The 27705-nt window shown below is 43.6% G+C and overlaps 1 protein-coding gene across 1 annotated transcript in view; it reads left to right on the forward strand.

Annotated features, from left to right (window-relative positions):
* The window catches only part of PA2G4 (proliferation-associated 2G4), a 98294-nt gene that overhangs the window by 45389 nt on the left and 25200 nt on the right, over nt 1-27705 (forward strand). Inside the window, exons 6-7 of the mRNA XM_068121157.2 lie at nt 17885-17948; nt 18074-18152. Of these exons, the coding sequence (XP_067977258.1) occupies nt 17885-17948; nt 18074-18152 (143 nt within the window). The remainder of the gene's footprint in view (nt 1-17884; nt 17949-18073; nt 18153-27705) is intronic.

Genomic DNA, 27705 nt, shown 5'->3' on the forward strand with positions numbered 1-27705 from the left:
TAGCCTTCCAAGAGGCAAAGGCAAGTTGTTTCAGGGCAACTGCCTCACCACAAGATTCAGTGTACCATGGACGGGAGGAAGGGTAAGACAACTGAAGGCGAGATGGGATAAATCTATGCATGAGAGAGATCAGTTTGCTTTGGAAGAATTCCCAGGAAGAATTGATGTCAGAGGCAGTGGAGATGGGAGACCAATCCAGACGATTGATGGCTGCTTGAAGACCGTCCCAGTCGGCCTGAGTGAAATGCCAGACTCGTCGACGCTGAGGAGGCTCTCTGAGAATGGCCAGAGAGATGTCCACTTTGACAAGCACATGATCAGAAGAACCGATTGGAGCAGAAGAAGAGCAGCAGACATTAGCAGGGAAGTTAGTCATAACCAAGTCGAGAAGAGAAGATACTCCATTGGCTGAGATCCGGGTCGGGAAATTGACAGATTGTGTCAATCCCAGTGAGTCACAGAAGTCCTTTGCTGAGGTGCCATGACTGGTGAGAGAGGAACCCACACCCAACCAGGTGGCATTATGACAATTGAAGTCACCACATATGAGGAAGAGAGAGTTGGGATGAGTGGATAGAAGTTGGTCCATGTTGTCAGACAGTGAAATGTAGATGGAGTCATCACTGTTTGGGGGACGGTACAGAACACATATGAACAAAAGGTGGGAGCGGAGAGGAAGCCGTAGCCAGAGGTACTCCTGGGGGTGAGGAGGAGAGAGGGCAGTGCAAGGAGAGTGAGGAAGAGAGTTTTTGATAAAGATAGCCACCCCACCACCAGGCCGAGGCTCAGGTCTATCATACCGGAGGAGGGAGTAACCAGGAAGAGATATTAAGGAATCGGAGACATCTTGAAGGAGGAAAGTCTCTGTTAAGCAGATCAAGTCTGGATTGTCAGAAGCAACCTGTATGGAGAGATCAGTCAGGTTTGAGCGAAGGCCCCGGATGTTTGAGGTCCATACCGTTAATGAAGAGAGAGGGGGAGCATCGGGTACAGGACAGGGGAGGGGAGGAGAAGGGTAAGATGAAGGATGAGAGGGGGAGGTAGGGAGAGCAGTTGTTAGTGTGTCAGCGATTGCAGAAGAGTTCCAAGAAAGGGAAGGATGAGGAGGATGAAAGGTTTGAAGGTGAAGGGATGAGGCACAGTGAGGGGTTGTTTGAGGGGGGGCAGAGGAAAGAAGAAGGTTGGGGGGGGGTGGAGGTATGAGATAGAAGGGAGACGAAGTGGGGAGGAGGCAGCTTTGAGGAGGAGGGGAGAGGAGGGAGAATTGGAGAGGAATGGTATGGGGGGAGATTTGAATGGGAGGGGTTGGGGGGGAGTTTTGAAGGGGAGGAGTGAGGAGGGAGTTTAGGAAGGGAAGGGCAAGGGGGGAGTTCAGGAGTGGAAGGGCAAGGGGGGAGTTCAGGAGTGGAGGGGTAGGGGGGGAGTTTAAGAGTGGCGGGGCAAGGGGGGAGTTTAGGAGTGTAGGTGCAAGGGGAGGGATTTGGATGGGAGGGGCAAGAGGGGAGTTTAGAAAGTGGATGATTAATGAAAGACGAACATTGAAAACAAATTGGGTTTGTTGTGATTTTCAAGTTAGCAATTCGGTTCAGAATGATGGAGGAGGGATGGAATGAATGTGAATTTAGACCATGTAGTGAGGGAGACGTATAAGATATTGAATTTCTTTTTTTTGAGGTGGAATGAGTTGGAGAGGAAATTGAGAAAAGCCTTTTAAATAGGAAGAAAAACAGCGTGTTGTAAAATACCACTGAGTAAAACACTGAAGGGGAAAGGTTATACATATTTAAATAATATTTAAACAGAACCGTGAACAATCTTATGTGCACAAAAATACCAATGGGGGGAGAGCCGAGAGGGACCACCACGAGTCACGTGAAGGGCAAACGGTGGATGGCAAGGAGTTAATGGGGGCGGGGCGAACAGCACACCTGGACAGAAAATACAGGATGAGTCAACAGTACACGTGGAGAAAGGAAAATAAATGTTTTTGGTTTTTTGTTTGTTTGTTTGGTTTTTGGGGGTGGGGGGGGGGAGGTGGGGATTTAGAACGTTAGACAGAGTATTATGTTCGGGGTAGAAGGGAAAAAAAACTAAGAGCAAAGCAAAACACGATTAAGATAACAAACACCGACGGGGGTACAACTACAAGGCCGCACACGAGGAGCAGAACACGATTAAATAATTACAAGTTACAGGAAATTCAAACCAAAAGTAACTATAATCAAAACAATAACGCATGGACGATAAAATAACGAGTTGAAACTTGACAATCTATCTGGGGAAATGGGGGAGAAACACGTGGTCGAAGAACGAACGAACGAGTAAGAATGAATAAACGAATGAGAACAGAGAAGGAAATGTTTTTTTTTTGGATTTTTTTGAGTTGTGATTTACACAAGGAAGAGGGCTATGGGGTGAAACGATTGGGAAAACAGAACGAAAGTTATTGGATCACAAAAACGCGGACCGCTGAGAGAAAAACAAAGCCTCAAGGTTGTACAGTGTTCACTGTACAACTACAAGGCCTCAAAACACGACCCGAATTAACACGATTTTCAATACAGGTATGAAAGATTTGCACCGAAAATCTTCGTCGGGAGACAATATATACACCATAAAATAAATAGTTATAACGAAAATACAAATGGGAACAATTACTTAACTTCGATTTCGATGGATAGCATGGAGAGCTGAGAATAAACGAACCCTCGCCAGCAAGACCGGAAACGGAAGTTGTGTTTCTCTTTACTCTGAACAAATACTTTACGCGTTTCTCTTACGTGTTTCTCTTTGCATTGTTGCTTCTTCCTTTTCTGAGGTGGTCTGTAAAATCACAGAAGAGAAGTGTTAACCTGTATTGTTCAGATAAGAATTTATAAAAATGTACAGCATCACTTTTTTTTTTTCTGTCCAGACAAAAATAAAACAGTTAGGCTTTTCAAACCTCTGAATTTGTTTGACTTGTGCTAACCTTCTTTTAAATCAATTTTTAAAAATGGGTATAAAATTCATACTCATATTCAGTAATCATACTCAGTAAATAATCATAAAAGTAATATTCAGTAATCTGAATAATTTTACGTATTAAGCAAGTAAATGGTTCCCCTCATTTTGTATCCATGCAAAAGGATTTTGCAAAATGAGGAATTCCTTTGACATTTTCTGACCAATTGGCATTCAAATTTATCTTTAAAGAGTGTGATAATGTTAAAGATAAACAGATACTTTCCATTACCACGATCAAAATGGGAAACAGGAACGGGTCAAAACGGGATTCTAAACATTAACAGGTCAAAAGTCAGGCGGTATTTCTTTGATTTGCTTTAGGCGTTAATGTGAAATGCACAAACATATGGTGTTATAAGCACAGACTTGTTCGCTTCCAGAATAAAAGCAAAAAAAACTGCGGGAATGTGTAACGGGTGTTTCCCTAAAGAATCTCTTTTTTCCCAACCGGATGATTCGTTTCGGGGAAAAAAGGCATTCTTTAGGGAAACGCCCTTTATAAGCACAGCCTTCGCCTCCAAAATAATAATGATAAAATGCAGGAGGTGTATAGGCACAGAAAGCTGGCCTGATTGCTCGATGCTTCGAAAAATCCAAAAGCTGGTTATGTGACGAAGCAAAAACATGGCTATAGCTTATGTGCATGTACAATACATCATGCTGGTTGAAGAAACAGCAGTTGCTGTCTAACAGCTATGTCTGACACATCATCAGCTAACAGTCCAAAGGACAGACTTTTGAACTGATCTAACAACTTCTGCTCGAATTGTCTGGCCAATAGCTAGAAATATTTCCTGTATTGACCTGGTGGAGTGGTGTACAAAGTGTCTCATATCATGAAAACCTGTTTTCTGCCGATTATTTAGACGTGACGACAGTCTTTTGTTGCCCACCTCTTCGTTAGCCAACCAGTGTAAGCACATGAAAAGGCATTAAACAGGACTTGATCTTTTACATGATCCCTTTCCTCCTGCTCAATATGAAAGAAGCTCGCACGGTTTTTTTAATTCTGCCGATTCGGCATTTAGATTCTGCTGTGAGCTACCATTGATGAACAGCCAAGCTATTGTAACGAACAGAGGGTTCTGAATTCTACTTCTGTTGATGGTTTTGCTTATTGGTCCCCTACCACTTTCACTTGAGGGGACTAAAGGTTTGCTCTCCATCTGTCTGTTCATCCCACCTGTGGTTTTCCAAACTTTTTCCCCTAACCTTTTAACATGTATTCAACTTAAACTTGGTACATGGCTTTATTATGATAAGTTATAGAAACTGCAACTTATTTTGTAGCTTTGCATACCTAAAGGCTAAAACGATTTGTCCTACTGTTTATGGCTCACAATTGCTGAATTCTTGGAACAAGAACATTCATTGGGACCGGTGTGGGAGCTGATGGTTGCTTTATCAAACCTTTTCTCATTAGTCTGCTAAAGATGCATATGTCACGCTCTGTGATCTTTTTCTCTTGCATTTGTTGTTCTGACCACAAAGCTGGTCTGTGTTTCTCTCTGCTTGTCTGAAGATTTTAAAACACATTGTGGGTTTTTCAGGAGAACAGGCCAATCCGTGTTGGAATCTGACCTTCAAGATTGTATGCGTGGCACTATGGATGAGTGGCATACTCTGGGAGGAAAAACACTTACACTATTGTTCTTGCCTGCTTATAAATGAAGCTCACTGGGAAATATATTTCGAGAAAGGACGGCCAGTTTCGTGCCCTCCTAATCTCCCGCACGTGTTGTAAGAGCTCCGTAATAAAAGCGGCTCATATTCTCAAGGCGTTTGTCCTACGTCCTTATTGAACAGCGGACAACAAACCCCGACACCGGTATGGGACATTGTTATGGATTCGTCACTTCCGTCTTTGTGGTTTTCATCTACTTGAAGCATTTTTAGTTTCATGTGCTATTATTGTTACAGTTTCAGTGTGAAATGGAGATAACTGTCTTCAAAGGTAAAAATAGTATCTCAGAAGAAAAACGAAATGGGTGAGAGAGAAACCGGAAGAAGAAGAAGAAGAGGCGGGCGAGAGGATCGAGTGAGATCGGGGAAGAAAGGCCTATCTGCTTCGTGGTGTCGAGCAGACCTTGTGGACATTTGTTTCTCCGGGAAAGGGATTCTCGTGACTGTCGTTATTGCTGTGGTAAATAAACCTGCGTGATGGGTTTTGGTTCTGAAAGTGAATCGTCGCTGGAGAGCAGGTATGCCTCCATTACCGGGCAGTCTGCCATTTCACCTCACACCAGCCATTCGCCTGGTTCCCCATGTGTGTTGTGGATTTTCCCCGGAGCGATCTCAGCTTGGGAACCGCTGATCATTCATGTCAGCTTCATTGTCTGGTGAACGGAAGGTGTGAATTCCCAATCACCTTTTGGGTGAACTATTACCGGACCGATGTCAGCCCGACCACTCACCAAGTGGCTCTTCTGCAGCGTCGACTGTCAGCCGTCCTGGGTTCAGGTTTCAGTACGACCTTTTCTTGTGATCACCGGAGCGGGGATCGACTTTGGCCTTGTGTCGTGGCACTGTGACTTTGGGGGATGTTACAGGTCACTCACGTTGGAGTACTGTGAGTTATTGATTCAGGAATATATTGGTGGTACCATCATAGGACTTGTATGGTGTGTGTTTGCTGTGCAAGTGAGTTTCCTTGTACTTGCGTTGTGTTATTATTGTGTGAGTTTGAATACAATACTTGGTTTTTGTATCAATTGCTTGGTGTGGTTCTGCCATTGGTCATTGGGACACACACACATAATAGCACATCTTTCTGCCGTGACTCCCTTCGGGGCTCGGAGGTACACCGTGACCGGGGTTTGAGGAGGAGCATGTACATGTATTGCATAGCAATTCTCTCTCTCTCTCTCTCTCTCGTTATTGTTCGGCCTTCGGTACAGCGAACAAAATATACCTTTCCCCTCTTCATAAAACAGCCAACACACCTAGTAGACTGTGGGGCAAGCCCATTTAAGATGTTATTTCGTAGTCCCCTCATTGGCAGAGGCCAAAAACCTCTGTCAAATGTATGAAAAAATATAATAATCGCAAAATCGTTTTGTTCTCTCAATAAACATCCCGTCTCTTCTTGAAAATCAATAAAATAAAAGCTTTATTTGGTCTCGGAATATCTGTTAAAATTGGCTATAAATAACCCTGCATCGACGAAATGAACCAATCACAAAGCAGTTATAGCATCCTCGTTCGCGACTGAAGAATACTTAACAACATGGCGGACGACGCCACTTCCGCAAAAGCCGTGGTAGCTGATAAAAACAGATGTTTCATTCACTTTTCATCAGTAAATGAAGCCGTTCTGAAACCATTTACCAATATAACTTGGTCCAGAGCATTGGAATGTGCTCAGGTTTGGAAGAGTTCTGATGGAAAAAAGGCCAAAATCGCCACCGATTTCATAAGTTCCATCGGCGGTAGCTCGGACTGTGTGCAATTAGATCTACCCATTACCAGTATGACAGCTACGAGTACGAGTGATCCGAAGCCTCATAATGCTCGATTCCATCGGCGATGCTATCAGAAATTCACCGATAAATCTAAGATAGAACAAGCCCAAAGAAAGAGAAGAAAGCCCACAAATGACTGTCCTACAGAACTAATCAAAGGTGAGCTTCGTGGGTATTATATTTACTAATTTAGATGTGATCTAGTGATTATGAAAGCCTAGAAAATTTGGCTTAGAAAGGCGACATTGACAACTTCGATCACAGATTTTGAAGTGAAAAAGTGACATTTTACATTTTACATTTATTTGCCATGGGTGCGGTCAGCTCTGTTTACCAATGTAAATTATGTTTCCCGAACAAAGAGTGATGATCTAACATTTCGTAACGAGCATGACGGAGGCAGTCGCTGCAGTAGACCACTCCACCACCATTTGTCATATTCAAGCTAATCATGTTTTTATGAAATATAATCGATATTCATAGAAACGTATTTAAAAGGATATTAAAAGATTCAAAATCCACCGTGTGGCATAAATTACCATCATATTGATATGGATCCAGCTTCGTCTCTGTGCTAGCGCACGGAGACGACTTTGTGTTTATAGAAGTAAGCTAAGCGTTCAATTGTGCATGTTCTGTCTGAGAATTAATTATAACAACAATACTTTTTTATACTTACTCGGTAGGCTTACTCGGTAGGCTTGGTCGGTATGCATTTTCATGGCAGCATCCTTGCAACAACACACCTTGCAACATCCTTGTATGCAACAAGCATCAGCTGGTGAAATTCCTTGTGGCAGAATGGAAGAGATGCAAGGCAGACCAGCTCAAAGGAATTCACTTGGTTGTAGCCCATGAAGACAAATGTCATTCAATTTGTACAGACACAGATGGAACTGTCAAGTTTGAAGCAATAGAAGAATTATCCTGTGATCACGAGGAAGCAGATACTCGCATGCTATTACACGCCAAGTACATAGCTGCTACAAGTAACAGCCCACCAGTTATCATCAGGAGCCCAGATACAGATGTATTTGTGATCGCCTTGGGACTTACTAATCAAATCAGTTCACCGCTGTACTTTTATACTGGTAGAGAGGACACAGTGCGCGCACAATTGATGTCGGTGCTGTTCAGCAGGAGTTGGGAGATGAACTGACGGAAGCTCTAAAAGGATTCCACTGTTTCACCGGTTGTGATTCGGTCAGTTCCTTTTATGGAAAGGGGAAACAAAGAGCCTTTAAACTACTGCAGAAGAATCCCACCCTTATAGAGTCATTCAAGGAACTTGGTACATCTTATGACATATCTGAAGAGATGGTCAGTCGTCTGGAAGAGTTTGTATGCCTACTGTATGGGCAGAAGGAAATTACTTCAGTAAATGAAGTGAGATATCTCATGTTGAAGACAGCAACCAGAACTGAAAGTGTCATGCCCCCAAACAAGGACTCCCTCAAAAAGCACATCCAGAGAGCTAACTATCAAGCCAGCATCTACAAGAAAAGCCTGGTGCAACACCAGGATCTGCCATCTCCTGCAGGCAATGGTTGGAAGATGGATGGCAATGAGCTCACAATTGACTGGATGGACCTAGCTCCAGCTCCTGAAAGTGTTCTAGAACTTGCATTCTGCAGATGTCGGGGATCAAAGTGTAAACCTCCAAATGCTGATGAGTCATGCTGTATCTCTCTTGGACTGAGATGTACAGATCTGTGCCAGTGCAAGAAATGTGAGAACATTCAGCTCCCAACAGACATTGAAGAGACAGAAGACCCCGACAATGGTGAAGGTGATGATTAGGAATATGGAGAGGACCTGTAAGTTCGCAAGTAAGGTGCTCAAGTATAAAATAATATAATACAAACATAAAGTGTATGCTACTCTATATATGACAAGGCAATTTCACCTAGTATATTTTACTAAATAAATTGGTAATAACATGATCAGACAAGTTATGTAGCTTTTTTGTGCAGATTTTTGATTGGGTTTAATGATCTGAATGCGTTTTCATGAACTGTCCATTACAAAATCATAATAATCTTTGGTTAGGTTAACCCATCCAGGACGAACCCCACGTATTAGTGGTTTGGTGAAATAACTTAGTCATAAACATCATACATACATGAGCAGAAAGAGCAAAAAAAAATACAAACTTTGAGCCCATTTTTGTCACAGTGCGAGATATAGTTCATTCACAGCTATATTTCTTAATGTGAATAGCACTAAATCATCAAATTGGCAACAATGGAACATTCAAAATCACTATTTTTCCATTCAAATTGGCAATTTTATGGTTTATAATTAAATTTATGTTTATATTTTCATTTCTAATAAACTACATCCCTTTGTAAATACTTTAATAGTGCAAGAAAAAAAATATATTGCCAATTTGACTAATTAATAGATTATATAATTAATGTGCACTAAAAAAATAGGGAACAATGCATTTTCTTCCTTGGTAAACCCACCTTTAACCCACCTTTAGAGGCCATTTTTCCCCGCAAAGCGGGGGTTGGCCTTTTTTCGGGAACCGTGGTTGTTGTTGTTTTTCGGTCCCCTATTTGAAGCAATGTTTTACGGCGGGATGCCCTTCCTGACGCCAACCCTTTTTGCCGCCTTTTTTTTTTTTTTTTTTTTTTTTTTTTTTTTGTATACAATATCGAGGCTCGTGAAAGAGCGAACATTAATCACACAGAAAGACAAACCGACACATAAAACATATAACATAGGGAGCGGTAGACAAGATGGGGAGAGAGGGGGAAGGACACAAACACAACATTTGAGAGCAGGGACCGAGAGACATGGAGACATCGAGAGATCTGAGAGAGGGCGAGGGCTTTGGGGGGGGGGGGGCGTGGGAAGGGGGCAGTGGGAGAGGTATAAAACATATGGACACTGCCAGGACTTCCAGGAAAGAAGTTGGAATTTCAAACAAGGTGGATCTGGGGTGAATTAGCGGGGGTAGAAAAGATCAAGGTTTTGGATGGGGGAAGATAAGAGATGGTGGTGAACAGCTGTTTTAAAGACCTGGAGGGAGGAGTGGGATTGAAGGGAGTGAGGGAGTTTGTTCCAGAGGCGGGAGAAAAGAGGAATGAAAGAGTGAAGGTGAGCGGAGAGCCGAGATTTCGGCAGTTTAACCATCAGAAGGTTGCTGGCAGATCTTGTGCGACCTGTAGGAATATTTGGGGGACAGAGCACAGAGAGAGCTGGGGGTGCAAGGCCGGAGAGGAGTCGGTAGAAGACAGAAAGACCACCTACCTGCCTGCGGTGAGTGAGTGAAAGGCCCTCAGAGATAGCTTCATCGCGGGAGATTCCAATAATTCTGAAAGCTTTGGTTTCAACAGCGTGAAGCCGAGCTAGGTGTGAGGCAGGAGCACCGGCCCATAGGGGAGAACAGTATTCCATTGAGCTGCGGATGAAAGCCTTGTATGTGGTGAGGAGCTCAGGTGTGCCGAGGAAGGACTTCGCACGACGGAGGATGCCCAGTCGGCGACTGGCTTTGGAGGCCAGCTTGGAAATGTGGTTTTCCCAAGAAAGATCATGGCAGATAGTGAGACCCAAAATCTTGAGCGACAGAACTTCTTGGAGAGGATTGTTGAGAAAGTAGATGGGAGGGTTGTCCAGTCGATCTTTTCGGAGAGACATAGTAAGAGTGTGAGATTTGTCAGGATTGAAAGACATGTTCCACTTGTTTGACCAGTCTGTGATTTTGTCCAGGTCTTCAGAGAGTGAGGAGGCAGCAGACTGCCGATCTGAGGGAAGAGGAATGGAACGGCAGAGAGTGGAGTCATCAGCAAAGAGATAGAGAGGATTTTCGAGAGAGTCAGAGAGATCATTGATGAAGACCAGAAAAAGCACGGGGCCCAGAACACTGCCTTGGGGAACTCCAGCCTGAACAGGAAGAGGAGATGAGAGAAACCCATTCAGGGCCACACGTTGACGACGACTAGAGAGGAAGTCCGCCAGCCATGCGTGGAGATTTCCATGGATACCAAAGGAGGAGAGTTTGGTGAGCAGAGCGGGGTGCCAGACCGTGTCGAAGGCACGTGATATGTCGAGGGAGACAGCTCTAATTTCCTGTTTGGCATTGAGGACCTCCATCCATTGTTGAGACAGCAGAAGCAGCATGTCCAGAGTAGAGTGACCTGGTCTGAAACCAAATTGATGATCAGAGATCAAGCCATTGGAGAAGAGGAAAGATTTCATATCAGAAGCAATGATGGATTCCATGACTTTGCTGATAATTGGGAGAAGGCTGATTGGTCTGTAGTTGCTAGGATCTGTTTTTGCACCTTTTTTGTGCAAAGCGGTGATGTTGGCTGATTTCCAAGCAGATGGCAGTTGACCTTGAGCAAAAGAGAGGGTGAAGAGAACAGAGAGAGGGTGAGATAGAGCAGCAGAGCAGGATTTTAGGACCCGTGGGCTGATGCCGTCGGGTCCAGTTGCAGAATCAGAGTCGAGGGTTGACAGAAACTTTTCCACCTTGTCAGGAGGAAAGGACACGGAGTCCAGGAGCAGCAGGGTACGACTGGGTATGGTGGGTACAGAGAGGGATGGGTTTGGGACACAAGATTTAGAGGCAAACACAGAGTTGAGGCATTCAGCTTTTTCACGTGCGGAGTCAGCTGTGTAGCCGTTTGAGGTAAGGGAGGGGATGGAGGGGGAACAAACACCAGAAACGGATTTGACCAGACGCCACCAGGATTTGGAAGAGGGAGACAGATAAGAGAGTTCGGTCTTGAACAGAGAGATATTGTTTCCTGGCTCTCCTGAGGGTGGACACACACTTGTTTCGGGCTTTGTGAAAGGAAATGAGATTTCCTTCCGTTGGATTTGCTTTCCAGGAGACGAAGGCAAGTTGTTTCTGGGCAACAGCCTCACCACAAGATTCCGTGTACCATGGACGGGAGGAAGGGTATGACAACTGAAGACGAGATGGGATAAATCTGTGCATGAGAGAGAGCAATTTACTTTGGAAGAATTCCCAGGATGAGTTGATGTCAGAGGTGGTAGAGATGGGAGACCAGTCCAGATGATTGATGGCTGCTTGAAGACCGTGCCAGTTGGCCTGAGTGAAATGCCAGACTCGTCGACGCTGAGCAGGCTCCCTGAGGATGGTCAGAGAGATGTCCACTTTAACAAGGACATGATCAGATGTTCCGATCGGAGCAGAAGAAGAGCAGCAGACATTTTCAGGGAAGTTAGTCATAACCAAGTCCAGAAGAGAAGATGTTCCGTTGACTGAGATCCGGGTCGGGAAATTGACAGATTGTGTCAGTCCCAGTGAGTCGCAGAAGTCCTTTGCTGAGGAGCCATGGCTGGTGAGAGAGGTACCCACACCCAGCCAACTGGCATGATGACAGTTGAAATCACCACATATGAGGAAGAGAGAGTTGGGATGAGTAGATAGAAGTTGGTCCATATCATCAGACAGCGAGATGTAGATGGAGTCATCACTGTTTGGTGGACGGTACAACACACATATGAACAAGAGGTGGGAGCGAAGGGGAAGCCGTAGCCAGAGGTATTCCTGGGGGTGAGGTGGAGAGAGTGCAGTGCAGGGCGAGTGAGGAAGAGAGTTTTTGATAAAGATAGCAACCCCGCCTCCAGGACGAGGCTCAGGTCTATCATACCGGAGGAGGGAGTAGCCCGGGAGAGATACTATGGAATCAGAGACATCATAAAGGAGGAAAGTTTCTGTTAAGCAGATCACGTCTGGTTTGACAGAAGCAACCTGTATGGAGAGATCGGTTAAGTTTGAACGAAGGCCCCGGATGTTTGAGGTCCATACCGTTAATGAAGAGGAAGGGGGAGCATCAGATACAGAACAGGGGGGAGGAGGGGTAGGGTAAGAGGTGGAAGAGGTAGGGAGAGCTGTTGAAGGTGTGTCAGAGATTTCAGAATAGCTCGGAGAAAGGGAAGGATGGGGCGGACAAAAGGTTTGATGGTGATTGGGTGAGCCACAATGAGGTGTTATTTGAGGAGGGGGAAGAGCGAGGCAGAAGGTTGGGGGAGATGGAGGTGAGAGTTTGAAGGGGGAAGAAGCGGGGAGGACGCTTTGAGGAGGGGGAGTGAGCGGGGGGAAATTGAGAAGCAATGAGGGTGGGGAGATTTGAAGGGGAGGGGTGAGGGGGGAGTTTGGGAGGGAAGGGACAAGGGGAGGGATTTGAAAGGGATGGGATATGGGGGAGATTTGGAGGGGAGGGGTGAGGCAGGAGTCTAGGAGGGGAGGGGCGAGGGGGCGTCTTGGCGGGGAGGGGTGAGGGGGTAGTTTAGGAGGGAGGGGGCAAGGGGGGAGATTTGAAAGGGATGGGTGATGGGGAAGATTTGGAGGGGAGGGGTGATGGGGAAGATTTGGAGGGGAGGGGTTATGGGGAAGATTTGGAGGGGAGGGGTGAGATTGGATTTTTGAAAGTGTACGATTTATGGGAAACGAACATTTATTGCAAAATGAGTTTCTTGTGACCTTCGAGTTAAAAATACGTTTAAGGACGCTGGATGGAGGATGGAGTGCAGGAGAGTTTAGGGCATGTAGAAAAAAGGCACTATAGGAGATGGATATTTTTTTGGGGATGAATTGATTTGGTGAGCAAGTCGAAAGCAGCCTTTTAAAGAAGAAGAAGAAAAAGGTGTTATAAAATATGACGGAATACATAACTTGAGGGGAAAGTGTAAACATTGAAGGTTAATGAGTGAAAACTATCTGGGGAAATGGGGGAGAAACACGTGGTCGAAGAACGAACGAACGAATAAGAATGAATAAACGAATGAGAACAGAGAAGGAAATGTTTTTTTTTTTTTTTTTTTTTGAGTTGAGATTTACACAAGGAAGTAGGCTATGGGTGAAAAGACTGGGAATACAGAGAACGAAAGTTATTGGATCACAAACGACGGACCACTGAGAGAAAAACAAAGCCTCAAGGTTGTACAGTGCACACTGTACAAGGCCTTGCTCGCGACACGGCAAACAGACGATCAATTTATGAAAGATAAACACCGAGAAACAACCAAAGTTGCACACAATAACTTCACACACCGAAAGATAAATACAGTTTCGACAAAATACAATTGTGAACAGACTTAACTTCGAAAAACGTGGAGACCGTGTGGAGCTTCGAAAATCCCTGCCGCCGTCTCCAAGATCTCGCGAGATCTCGCGAGATTCCCTGTTTGTTTAACGACAAACAGGGAATTACCAGTGAACTGGTACTCAATTAGCCGACCTCGGAAGGATGACAGGCTGAGTCAACCCCCCTGGCGTTAATTCAGCGATCGACCGGGATTCGAACCCAGGATCCGAGGATCCTAAGCCGGCACCCTAGCCGCTAGCCCAACACCAGGGTAAACACAACACCAGTTACCAGGCCCAGAACACTACCTTGGGGAACTCCAGCCTGAACAGGAAGAGGAGATGAGAGAAACCCATTCAGGGCCACACGTTGACTACGACCAGAGAGGAAGTCCGCCAGCCATGCGTGGAGTCCTTGGTCCTTGGTAATAGTCCTTGGTAACTATTGACAATTCAATTTATAAAGTTTATTTCCAATGCCAATGAGGAGACTACGAAAATATTTATCCAAGACATTAATAAGCCATCGCCCCACTGTCTATAGGTCTTCTCATAAAATGTTAAATTTTTATCCATCAGGCAGCCATGCTAGAATCTACCTATCTGTTAACTTGGATTAGTTTTTTTTTTTTGTATTCATAGTCGAGGCTTGTGAAAGAGCCAGCACACTGAACAGATCAGGATGGAAGAGCCAAAAACAGGGCACCAAACACGCATGCATTGCGAAGGGAAACTCCAAGGAAGATAACCTGGAAAATTAAGAGGGATTTGGGTGGGGTTAAGAGGGTAGAAAAGATCATTGTTTTGGATTGGGGACGATGTGAGACGGCAGGCAACAGCTGTCTTGAAGACCTGGAGGGAGGAATGAGGCTGAGGGTATGGAAAGGTGGTTCCACAGGCGGGGAAAAAGAGGAATAAATGAGCAGAGGTGAGCAGTGATCCTGATTCAGGGAGCAAGGCAAGACCAGAAAGGAGGCGGTAGAAAACAGAGACCACCGACATGTCTGTGATCGCGAAGTTGTAAGCCCGTACACTCGGCTTCATTGCGGAAGATTCCAATGATCTTGAAAGCCTTGGTTTCCACAGCATCAAGCTGAGCAAGACATGAGATGGGAGATCCAGCCCAAAGGGGAGAGCAGTACTCCATCAAGCTGCAGATGAAGGCCTTGTAGGTGGACAGGAGCCTTGTGAAAAAGAAAATATTTTGATGAAGAAGAAGAATGAATGAATTGGTTGTCAGGCATTAGAAAATAATAAGTGTGACGGGGTAATAAGCAGTGTCAGGCATTAGAAAATACATTTTTGAAGCACTTTTTAATGTTACGAAGAGCTTTTGAAGGTTTCCACAGTGTCAAGCTGAGCAAGATGTGAGGCGGGGCAGACAGGCCAGAGGGGGAGAGCAATCTCCGTGAACCTAAAGGGAGGGCAGTCTCCATGAAGCCGGGGGGAGGGCAATCTCCGTGAAGCTAAAGGGAGGGCAGTCTCCATGAAGCTGGGGGGAGGGCAATCCGTGAAGCTGAAGGGAGGGCAATCTCCGTGAAGCTGGGGGGAGGGCAATCTCCGTGAAGCTAAAGGGAGGGCAATCTCCGTGAAGCTGGGGGGAGGGAAATCTCCGTGAAGCTGGGGGGAGGGCAATCTCCGTGAAGCTGGGGGGAGGGCAATCTCCGTGAAGCTGGGGGGAGGGCAATCTCAGTGAAGCTGGGGGGAGGGCAATCTCCGTGAAGCTGGGGGGAGGGCAATCTCCATGAAGCTGGGGGGAGGGCAATCTCCGTGAAGCTAAAGGGAGGGCAATCTCCGTGAAGCTAAATGGAGGGCAATCTCCGTGAAGCTAAAGGGAGGGCAATCTCCGTGAAGCTAAATGGAGGGCAATCTCCGTGAAGCTAAAGGGAGGGCAATCTCCATGAAGCTGGGGGAGGGCAATCTCCGTGAAGCTGGGGGGAGGGCAATCTCCGTGAAGCTGGGGGGAGGGCAATCTCCGTGAAGCTGAAGGGAGGGCAATCTCCGTGAAGCTAAAGGGAGGGCAATCTCCGTGAAGCTAAAGGGAGGGCAATCTCCATGAAGCTGGGGGCAGGGCAATCTCCGTAAAGCTGGGGGGAGGGCAATCTCCGTGAAGCTGGGGGGAGGGCAATCTCCGTGAAGCTTGGGGGAGGGCATTGTCTGTGAAGCTGGGGGGAGGGCAATCTCCGTGAAGCTTGGGGGAGGGCAATCTCTGTGAAGCTAAAGGGAAATGGCAATCTCCGTGAAGCTGGGGGGAGGGCAATCTCCGCGAAGCTGGGGGGAGGGCAATCTCCGCGAAGCTGGGGGGAGGGCAATCTCCGTGAAGCTGGGGGGAGGGCAATCTCCGTGAAGCTGGGGGGGAGGGCAATCTCCGTGAAGCTGGGGGGGAGGGCAATCTCCGTAAAGCTGGGGGGGGGGGCAATCTCCATGAAGCTGGAGGGGGGGGGAGAAGGGGGGGCAAAGTTCAGAAGTCCCGTTCGGTAAAAATTGTCACTACGCTAACTTGTGAACCAGGGGTTGGATTTTGACTTGGTAAAGTCAAATACTTAGTAAAAGTATATATTATGATGAAAAAATGAACAGATTATATTTCGGCATCAAAGGTCAGCATTCATGTCAGGTAAAAATGTGATGCTTATGAACAGCTGTAGGGATTTAAATCAAACTTTGTACGTATGTAGAAATATGTCATAATATGGGTGGAGGCATATAGGTGGATGTTGCGACATTGAAGAGTGTTGTTCTCGTTTCTGCCAATTTCCGAGCTGTATCTCGGAGCCAGCTGGGACTTTCAGAATGAAATTTTTTGCATCAATAATGTGAATGAAAAATCTATGTGGTTGACGATTTTTCGACCTTGACCTAATCTTAAGGTCATGATCTAGTTATAGACATTTCACATTTTTCACCCTGGCGCGACTAAGGTTTGCCCAATCAGAACGAAATTGCCTTTTCTAGATAGTCTCGAGCAAGACACCTTTACGCGTAATTCACATCATATCCCCCAAGGTAAAGGTCAAGGTGTTAAAACTTTAAGCCGCTGTCACACCTTGACGTTTTAGCCAGCGTATGCCGACGTATGAAAAATTTGGCTACGTTAAGAGCACACTGAAGCACGCTGGCATACGTCGTAGTACGCCGAGCTCGTCGACAAATTTCGTGCATGCACAAAATTTGTCGACGTATGCCAGCGTATGACACACCAGCACTCAATTTTGATACGTCGGCATACGCTGGCTAAATCGTCAAGGTGTGACAGGGGCTTTAGCAGTACTAAACCTAAACCACCATCTCGGATTTCCCCCCCCCCCCTCCCCCATCTTCCACCCCCCCTCCCATTCCCATTTTTTTCGGCCCATGTCTGACCTGCTTGAATGACATTTACTGGTACTTTAAAACTGGTAGTTATTTGGAAGCCATCCACCATGTGCATACATCGGGGTATTTTGGAGGAGAGGAGGGGCATTGAAATTGAGTAGCATGTTCTAAGTAATTATCTTGTTTAATCTTGCATCCTGGTGCACATCATTGCCTTATTTAATATAGTATGTATGTATATATGTACATCTGAAAATCATAGAAAAAACAGGGCTGGTCCGATGTCACCCCTCCTCAACCCCACACCTGCCCTCTCACCCCTGTTATGTGGGGTAGGGTAAGGGGAGAAGACTCGCCAATGCTCTCGAAGGGAGCTGGTGTTTCTAAGTTTGTTTGTTTTTTAAATTGCTAATTCTTTCTTGTTGATTAATGTCCTTGACTTACTTTTTAGCTCACCTGGAACGTAGTTCCGGAGAGCTTATGCGATGGTGCGCCGTCAGTCCGTAAACACTTGCAACTTATTCTCCGAAACCGCTGATGGGGTTGTGACCAAACTTGGCACAAATGATATTTGGTATGTTGCAACTCAAGTTTGTTCACAGCATTTAAAAAATTGAGGTATAAGGAGGTCTATCAGGGGTCAAAGATGGTTCCATGTTTGAACCCCCAAAATAGGAATTTGCTTTTTCCTCTCAAACTACACACATTATTTTGATGAAACTTGACCACAACCTTCAGGATGTACCGAACTTTTTTCATGGCACTAAGAAAATCGAAGTCCAATCGCAATGGTCTCAATGGTGAAGAATCACTTGCAAGATTTAAGATAAGATAACCACAAACCTGTACAGAAAGGCCACCTGTTTATATATGCCACTTCCTTCGAGCGGTCTTTCTATACAGGTGTGTGTGCGTGCAATTTTTATTTTTAATCAAAAAAAAATAGTCACATAAGCAGGGGGAACTTGTTAATGTGGTAATACGCCACTCACCATTAGTGTTTAGACATGCTTGGCCCTTTTTCTTGCCACAGAACACAAGTGTCACGCAGACATGGAACAAAATTGGAAGTGCTTTCAATTGTACTCCTATTGAAGGTAAAGTTCTTATTTTCTTGTTTTCCTTTCTTTTTGGTCATTCATCGAGGCACATGGTTTGCTAAATTGATATGGCTATAGGTTTTGCTATAGATTTTAACAAATAATGTTTTCTTTATTTTTAGGCATGCTTTCGCATCAGTTGAAGCAACACGTCATTGACGGTGAAAAAACAATAATCCAAAACCCAACAGACCAGCAAAAGTAAGTGCAATGTGTGGGTTATTGTACATATTCATGATGGCTTCCTTGAAAGCCAACACCATTTTTCTTATGAGACAATAGTGCAGGACAAAAATGGTTCGATTGTATCCATCATGTCAGATCTGAACACCAGACTTGTACAAGTCTTGGAGCTCAATAGTTACATTAATTTCAACTCTATGGTATTCCAAGAATACTTACCCCACACAGTCTTGAGAAGGACCTGGTGTGAGCCAACTCTTCTGGGTTTTTTATTTTATTTTTTTAAGGTTTTTTTTTTTACGGCGTAGCCCATATGGCAAAGCCGTCTAGAACAGTGTATGTATGTATGTATGTTAGTCCCTCGTGAACGTACACCAATCAGCTGAGGATCTGGTCACATGAGAGGGGTGATGTGATGTGATTACGTCTGTGATGTCATTATGGCGTACAATGGCTGACTCCACACACCGCCATTTTGATTGCTATGCCATTCAGGCAAAAAATATTGTCGAACCTGTCATATATCACAATTGCCATGCTCTACCTTTCCGTAAATTTCATTGTGTGAAACACAAACCAATTGTTAAAATGACCATCAAATATCGAAAGCATGGGTGTTATGGGTCTTCCAACGACACAGTACGTATAGGCCTTAGGCTTCATGTCTTCATGCCTCATTATTTCCCATGGTGCGATTTCGGAAATATAGAGGTACAATTTTTTTGGTTTATTCCAATAGGTTGCCCGTACCACGTGACCTATCACGTTTTAATTATCACTCAATTTTTATGCATGAGTGGACACATACTATGGAGAAAGTCTGTCAATTGGACCAAAAGTGGCTGAGAAAATGAATTTTAAAAATGCAGACATGTACGTACATGACCGATCGCTTAACACTGCTTTTTGCTTCCTGCATGCAGGCTAATACATGGTACACATTTGAAAAGGAAAAGGGCTGTTTATAATAATTTATACTAGCACTGCCACTTTGTAAGTGCTTGCAATGATGACCGGGTAGTACCAAAACGTCCCGCTTTTATACAACCCCGCTTTGATATGGCCCCCTGACTTCCTTTTTATAAAACTCAATTCAAAACTGGATTTAAAATTTTCAGATTAAAAAAACCCAGATTCAAAATATATATTTTAAATGGCTGCCAGATCGTGCAACCTATGACAATTACATTAGCAAACTATATTCCCAAAGACTCGTTTATCATGTGTGTGAAGTTTCACATCTATCTATTAAGCCATTCTGGAGAAGAATAAATTGTAAAGTTTATTTATCAAATAAGTAAAAACGTTGTGTGGCAGCACCATTAGTTTAAACTCTAAAGGAAAATATTAAATAACTATATCTCTGAAACATCTGAAGCTATCATTGCGACTCAAAGTATCTGTTTATAAACTAATATGGCTGGCAAAAACCGCATGACCGATGACATGATAAATTTACACTGGCTGTAATTGGATAGGGGATAAGGTGTCTGAAGCTTCAAGTTGATTGAATAAGGTTTGTTTTTCTAACTGCCAAACCATGTGACCGATGACATCATTTTCACACTATATGCTGCAATGGGATTAGATGATGTTTGCTAAGTTTCGCTTCTATAGCCTAAGTGGGTTCAGCGAAATAATTTAAAAAATATTTTCCTTAAATCCAATGTCGTTATTCCACATGGAGAGTTCTTTACAATGAGCCATGTCTCAATTTTTTCTATGCAGCGCTTTCAGAGATATAGAGGTGCAAAGTTTTTAGGTTTTTCCAAGAGGGCGGCCGAACCACGTGATCGATTAAGTCCTTTTTTTTCTCCACCAATTTATCCCGAGATGACGCTCAAGAAATTTCATCTTGATCGGATGAGGTTTTGTACTTGTCGAATTATGATGTCATGGAGGCACCTATGACATTAACATATTTTATTCCCGATGGACAGTTATTAGTGTTACGTGGTCCTCCCGGTAACTACCTGGTCTTGGTGACCCCCGGACCGTGGGAGGACCCCGCCAGAAAGATATCTGATTTATACGCTTTCGTAGCGCAATCAATATGAAAGACACAATAATTCAAGTCAATAAGAAACCCCACACCAAGGATCCGGATTACTTAATAATATATTCTCCCTCCATCATCAGCAATCAACAATCTTACTAAGATGGCCATCTCAAATTTTTCACCCCTTTCCCCACTCACGACCCCTCAATGGTCACTGTCCCTCACAATGTCTCTGGGCCCCTCCAGACCAAGGTGAAGGTCGACTTCTCCGCACACGGGCGGTTGAACGAACCCCTGGCTGACGTGTTCCAAACGTGCACGTCGCGTACCGGGAACAGCTGCTGCAGCGCACACCTCCTTGCAAAGCAAAGCGGGCAAAGCAAAGCGCGGCTTGCAAAGCGCGCGAGGCCCAAGGTGCGACCCGTACGCGTCCTTGTAGACGTTGAGGCGAACTGTGCCGGACGCTTGGTTCCGTGCACGAACCCACGGCAACTTGACGTGTAATCGGTAATTACCCCGCGCAGGTAACTCCTTTCGCCAGACGGGCTTTCAAACGCAGCGTCCCCCACGCTGCTCAATATCGACACCGCTCGCGTCGGAGCTGGGCGAGGAAGAAGAAGATCGCCGCTTCTCCCGGACCTCGTGTCTTGTTTTTCTTCTTCCGGTTCACTATCCCGTTTCCGGTCTCCTGTTATCCGGAGCCTCTCTAACCATTTAACCACAACAACCTTTAATAGAATAAACATTAATAAGCAATGACATGAATAGTAATTCACCTAAATCCGGGATCCGTAACATTAGTCCCATACCGGTGTACACCGGAGGGGACTATAGGTTTGCACTCCATCCCTCCGTTTGTCAGTCAGTCTGTCCGTCTGTCACGCAAAGAACAGTTTTCCGGACTTTTTTTCTAAACTCTTAATGCTAATGATTTCAAACTTGGTACATGGTTTCCTTTTGATAAGTTACAGATCACGTTCGAACTTCACGAATTTTCGATCATTTTTGACAAAGTTATGGCACTTTGAACTTTGGTAATTTCCCCCAACAGTTTTCCGGACGACAGACTGCCGGTAGGGGACATGTATTGCAGCGCAATACTCAGAATGCTTATTTACAATGAGCCATGTCAATTTTTTTCTATGCAGCGCTTTTGGAGATGTAGAGCTGCAAAAATTTTCGGCTTTTTCAAGATTGTGCCCGTACCACGTGACCTATGACATCATACTTGTCATTAAAAAAATTATATAGGTGGAGTTGCACCTATGGTGAAAATTTCCTGTCAATCGGACCAACGGTTGCAGAGAAAATCATATTTATTCTGTGCGGACAAACAAACAAACAGAGACAGACGGGCGGACGGACAAACAAACAAACGGACTCAAATGCAATACCCTCTCCTTCTCCTATGGAGAGGGTAATAACGAAATCTGGATGCTTTAATATTTGAAATTTAAAGACTTTTAGCCATCCTCAAGAAATGCAATGTAAACACTAGAACGTAGCAAGTGCAGACAGCCCTGAATTCCAAGACAAGGAGTTGAATACTTTGAGCAACAGCACTTGTGCCATGGGGAAATATGCAAGAAGATAGAATCACTCAAGTCTGAAATAAAGAATCTCTTTTTCCCAACTGCTGCCAAGAATGTGGAAAGGTTTGCGGATCCAGAATCCGGCTCTTAACTAATCTACGTATCCATGGAAGACAGTTGATTCAACATCCTATGTTGATTTTGGCGATTGTCAAAAACAACAAGGAGCAATCAGAGATTGCAGACTCACCAGGACGTGTTTTCAGTGGTTTTTAAGGCTTTTGTTGTAAAACAAATATGGCGGCCGAACCACGTGACCGATGACGTCATCGGTTTTTTTTTGTCCACAAATTTATGCCTACATGACGCTCAAGAAATTTCATCTTTATAGGATGAAGTTTTGTACGTGTCGAATTATGACGTCATAACGGAGGCACCTATGACATCATCATTAACATATGTTATTGCACATGGAGAGTTCTTTACAATGAGCCATGTCTCGATTTTTTTCTATGCAGTGCTTTCGGAGATATAGAGGTGCAAGCATTTTCGGTTTTTCACCATAGGAGTTGCACCTTTGAAAATTTCGTCAATCAGACCAACTTTTACAGAGAAAATTTCATATTTATTCTGTGCGGACAGACAAACAAACAGACAACACACATAGCATGCATTTTAAGGCCATTTTCCCTGCTAGAGCGGGGGTTAGCCAAACAAACAGACAAACAAATGAAAAATCACTCATGGAGCGACACTTGGCAAAATAGAACAAAGTAGAATGGCACTCAGTGGAGCATCCTTTTGAACTAAAAAATAATTAGTGTTTTTATTCAGTGACCTGATATGCAAATAGTCTTCAAAGTTTAAGTCAATCGGATGAAAATTGAGGATTTTAGAAATTCGAAAACAGTGGTTGACCTTTGGCCAATGTTGACCTTTTGACCACAAATATATAGGATTTTGTCGGACCATGAACTCTACCATTTGGTGAAGTTTCATGAAGATCGGTTTAAAATTGTGACCTGCAGGCAAGTATATGTGAGAGAGAGAGAGAGAGCGCACACACACACACACACACACACACACACACACACACACACACACACACACACACACACACGCACACACACACACACACACCCCCTCTCCTCTGGCGAGGGTAATAAGCAGAAGAGGACAGTCCAGGTATATAGTGCAAGTGTTTGAAAGAAAAGGCGGCACCCTAAAATAATAGTTTAATGTTCAATAACAAAAGCTTCAAATCGTAATACCAGATGCATCTCAGACTGATCAGATAGACTCTCATGAATGTGCTTCTTGAGTTATTTGGTCTTGAAAGTGAATCGAAATGCACCTGATTAAAGCCACTTTCTCATCTTAAAAATAGATTATTTTTTTGTACATAAAGTCTAGGCTCGTGTAAGAGCCAACACATAAAACACAAACAGAAACACGCATGAAATAAAGTGTTCATCCATTCTCGTTCGTTCATTCATGCGTCACTAGTTAGATGATGAGGCATTTGGCTATGATAGCCTGGATGCCTGAGCCTGTGGGACGCCTGAATGCCTCGTCGTGTCGACTTCAAAACACACTCGCAAAACCGCCCTGAAAAGGGCAGTTGCAGCCATCTAGCTTCCCTCAGAGTGCCTCCCACATTGCAGATGCCGTTAGACCCAGTGTGTACACAGCTGAGAGACACCGCTCCTTGTTGCCCAGGCTCCAGTCAGGCTATATCACGCACACACAGCACAACACCAACCCTTCATCCCAGAGTCTTTGACAACACCACACCATTCGTTTTCGTCATTCATTATTTCATGCAACTTGCGTCTCCGTCCTTTCACTCTCTTCCTTTTATATTTGTCATCTGCCCTTGCACACCTTTGATTTCACGTCCCCATGTGCGATTGCGCCATCACTTGAGACACATTAAATACATGTCACGAGTGACGTCGAAATTTCTCATGAAAAGAAAAAGGCAGGGAAGCAAATCTCCATAATGTCTTGTTTTAATTTTGATTTTAATGTGGACAAATGTGCACTGGCGTTGCGGGAAATCCCTCTGTGTCTGCCATGACCATTTCTCACGCTGCAGAAACTCCAAAGACAAGACATCACTCACCGACAGACTACCCCCGCGACTTTGGAAGTGGTTCCGCTATGAGGGATTTCCTTTAACCATGTCTGGTCACAGACCGTGCCACGGTTCCCACACCAATTTCGCACACGTGCTGCCCCATTGCCTTTTGCACACCACTTTTACTTTTTTTTTTTTTGGTTTGTTAGGTATTTTATAGATTATGATGTTATTGAATGTAAATGCACAAAATGTTTTTTTTACACTTTTTAAAGGTGATTTTTTAGTGCAAACAACTTTTGACTTGGGACACAGTTATTTCGGTTATTATTAATATGAATAACTTTTGGTTATTTATATTCATTTAAATGGGAAAATGCGTTTCCAACAATGTTGTTTCCTACAACGTCGCACTTTTTAGGGACACATTAACGACGTTGTTGGAGAGCTTACTGCATTAAATATCCCGTGATTTATTTTCCAAAAAAGTAAGCTATTAAGCAGAGGAAACCATGCATTTGGTCAACTAAAAGTTTATCTGTCTTAACCACAGGTAGGAAACTAGAGCGCTCACAAAACACATTTACCCTGTGCAGTTTTGAGAAAAAGGACATGGAGCTTTTTTGGAAAAAAAAAAGTTTATTGGAAGAAGAAGAACCTAAAAGTTCCCCCCCACCTGCGTATGGCAAATTTGATTGGGTTGAGACAGTGTACATTCTTAGCCAAGTACAGTACTGCTAAACTGAAGATTTCTAGAGGTGCAAACAAGGCGACTTGTGTTCTACAGTTTACAAATGTATAGTTCAATTACAATAAATAAAAGTTTTAAAGGCTGTAGAAAAAAAAAACGGATGAATCGAAACTTTACCTCTTTTACACCACCTCATTTGACATGTTAAATTGGTTATGTGTGCTTATTTTGCCCTCTATGACCTCACCCCTCCCTCTCGTTCCCCCTTTGAAAAACGGTAGGTTTCCTGTTTGAAATGATTTTCCATTTTGTTAGACAGACAGGCAGACGGACGGACGAAAACAATTATGTCACTCCTCTGTGAATGTGTGCTCGGAATGAGATTCAGAGCCAAAGTACTTCTGAACTGCAGGTTCATGTTCTGCCATGTTCAAAATGTAAAATTCAATTGAAATGAAGTAGTTCTTCGATCATGCACCGACAGGCAGACAGGGTGAATAAATTGCTTAACCTCGCTTTGCGCTGCGCATGTTGGGTAATGAGTTGCAGCTGATGTTTCAAGAATAACTATACTTCCTGTGTAACACCTGCAGGAAAATATATTGAGATTGGAGACAAGCTTACCATTAATGTTATCCTCATAATTATCTGTCACACATGAGTCTTGCTGAGCAAAAACTAAGAAAAGATTTTGATATAAAATCTACAAATATAATTATGGGAAAGGGAATCTTGAGGATTTCTTTTTTCAATTTTATTTTATTTCCAACACCATAAATGCTAACATTTGGTTGAATGGTTCTTTTGTGAACAATAGTGTAAATGAAGTTAAAAAATACTGGTCATTTTACTTGATCTGTCTGGTTGTTGTGGGAAAAAAATTATATTCCCTTAAATTATCAGATCCTCTTCCATCAAATGCTTTGTGAACTGGGACCAAATTTTTGACCGTGACAATAGGACAACGGCAGACAATAAGGTGATCATACTAAAATTTGCAATTTGGAGTCTGTCTCTTTTTTTTTTTTTTTTTTTTCTTTTTTTTTGACTGCGATACATTCCGTCATTACTTATCCAATCTCAACCAAACTTAACAGGAGACGAAGGGTAACACAATGAAGGTTGTCATGCATTCATTTGCCACCCTCCCCAAGGGGGTTTCTCCCCCGAGCAGGTTTTCCCCACCATTGCCGTCAATGGGATTGCATATCCATGTCAAGTTAGCTTTATCGTGGCGTTTTTCCAAGGCCGCTTCTAATAACAAAACCAACGATAATAGCATAATAATGTTATTACAAAGCAATATTAATACCAATAATGTCCCACCTCCCCAAGGGTTTTTTCCTCCTTGAGCAAACGTCGAGTCAACGTTTATGAATGGCTTATCATGGCATTTTCGTGGCAGCAACGGCCCAATGGCCTCCACCAGAAGTAAAAATATTATAAACCACAAACACGTATGATTAGCTTTTTAAAGTCGCTAATACCTGTTTATAACACAAAACAAAGAAATTTGGAGGAATCCCGACATCCGTGAGGTAGGTTTTACTTACAGAACTGAGAGAAAGTCTACTGTACTCTATATACCCCACAAGGGTTGGGTTAATAACATGACTTCCTGCTGCTAACATTGCGTTTTTCGTTGTGAACTTTTGAAACTCGCTCCTGCTGTTTAACATGAAACTGAAAGGGATGAAGCCTGGGTTGTGCTTATTTGCCAAGCCAGCTATTCCTTAACGGTTTTGAATGGAGTGCTTGCTCGAATGCTTAAAACCATTTGGTGATCTCGCCACAAACTTGGTAAATGAACACACACCCAATGTTCTTGGGACCTGACCATAGATCGACTGTAATCGATATACCCCAAAGAGGAATGACCCTTTCTGCCACTCCTGTAGTGAGTGGGTGTACTAGTTAAAACAAAAAACGGATTTGTAAAAATTTTATAATACATGGAGGATAGATGCATCCTCGTTTTGCAACCCCCACTCTCAGCTCAAACTCCCAAACTTATCAGTATGTTATCTGTATTCAATTGAGTATTTTTGAGAGAGTTGAGGTTGGCACAGATGAAAAACTATTGGCTGCTTCTTCTCATTGTTTTTTTTGTTTTGTTTTTTAACCGGTGAAGCTGCTTCAATATTTGGCTATGTCTGTCTGTCAAAAATGAAGAAGACCCTTTCAAACCCACCGTGTTTAAATCCAAAAGGTCAATCTATAGGGTTTCGTTTGTTTGTAAGTTTTGCCTATTTCATATTAAAAATGCCAAACTTCAGACACGGATGCGATTATTATTATTTTTAAACTATTATTATTTATTTATTTTTCACAATGTAGGGCATAGTCAGTGATACAAGCCAACTACTTCTTTTGTAAGGCAGCACAAGGCTGCTGGGTAGCATCATTGGCTGAGGGCGCAGCTGTGCTGCTAATGCCCACTACTCGTTAGGGCAGGAATTTGTAATTACCCTGCGCTCGTGAAGCAAAAAACGGGGTTAAGCATTCAGTTACGTACGTGGCTGCATTTCAGTCAAGTAAAGTGTGTGCCGTGTCTGCATTTTAAAAATTCCTTTTCTCGGCAACCGTTCCGATTGACGTGAAATTTTCACCAAAGGAGGGCCTCCTCCTGTTGAATATTTTAGTGAATATTATGATGTCAGGTCACGTGGTACAGGTGCCATCTTGGAAAAACGTTACACCTCTATATCCCAAACTGCTCAATGGAAAAAATGGAAACGTGGCTCATTGTCAAGGACTCACCATGGGGAATAAGAGATTTTGATGATTATGTCATCGGTGTCTTAATTATGACGTCATAATTCGACAAGTACAACACTTGATCTGATCAGCATGAAAAAAAAAAATTCCCCTGCAGCTGTTAGTCCGATTGGCACAAAATTTTCAGAATATGAACGGCTCCTCCTGTGGAATTTTAAAAATGATAATTATGATGTCATATGCCACGTGGTACAGGCGCCATCTTGGAAAAAATCGAAAAAAGGTTGCACCTCTATCTCCGAAACCACTCAATGGAAAAAAACTGAAACATGGCTCATTGTCAAGTACTCCGCTTGGGGAATAAGATATATTAATGATGATGTCATCAGTACTTTAATTATGACGTCGTAATTCGACAAGTACAACACTTGATTTGACCAGTATGAATTTTTTTCTCTGCAATTCTTGGTCCGATTAACACAAAATTTTCACCATAGGAGGGCCTCCTCCTGTAGAATATTTCAATGATTATTATGACGCCATTGGTCACT

Source organism: Myxine glutinosa, chromosome 6, assembly GCF_964187855.1.
Source record: "Myxine glutinosa chromosome 6, kmMyxGlut1.1, whole genome shotgun sequence".
Classification (NCBI taxonomy): domain Eukaryota; kingdom Metazoa; phylum Chordata; class Myxini; order Myxiniformes; family Myxinidae; genus Myxine; species Myxine glutinosa.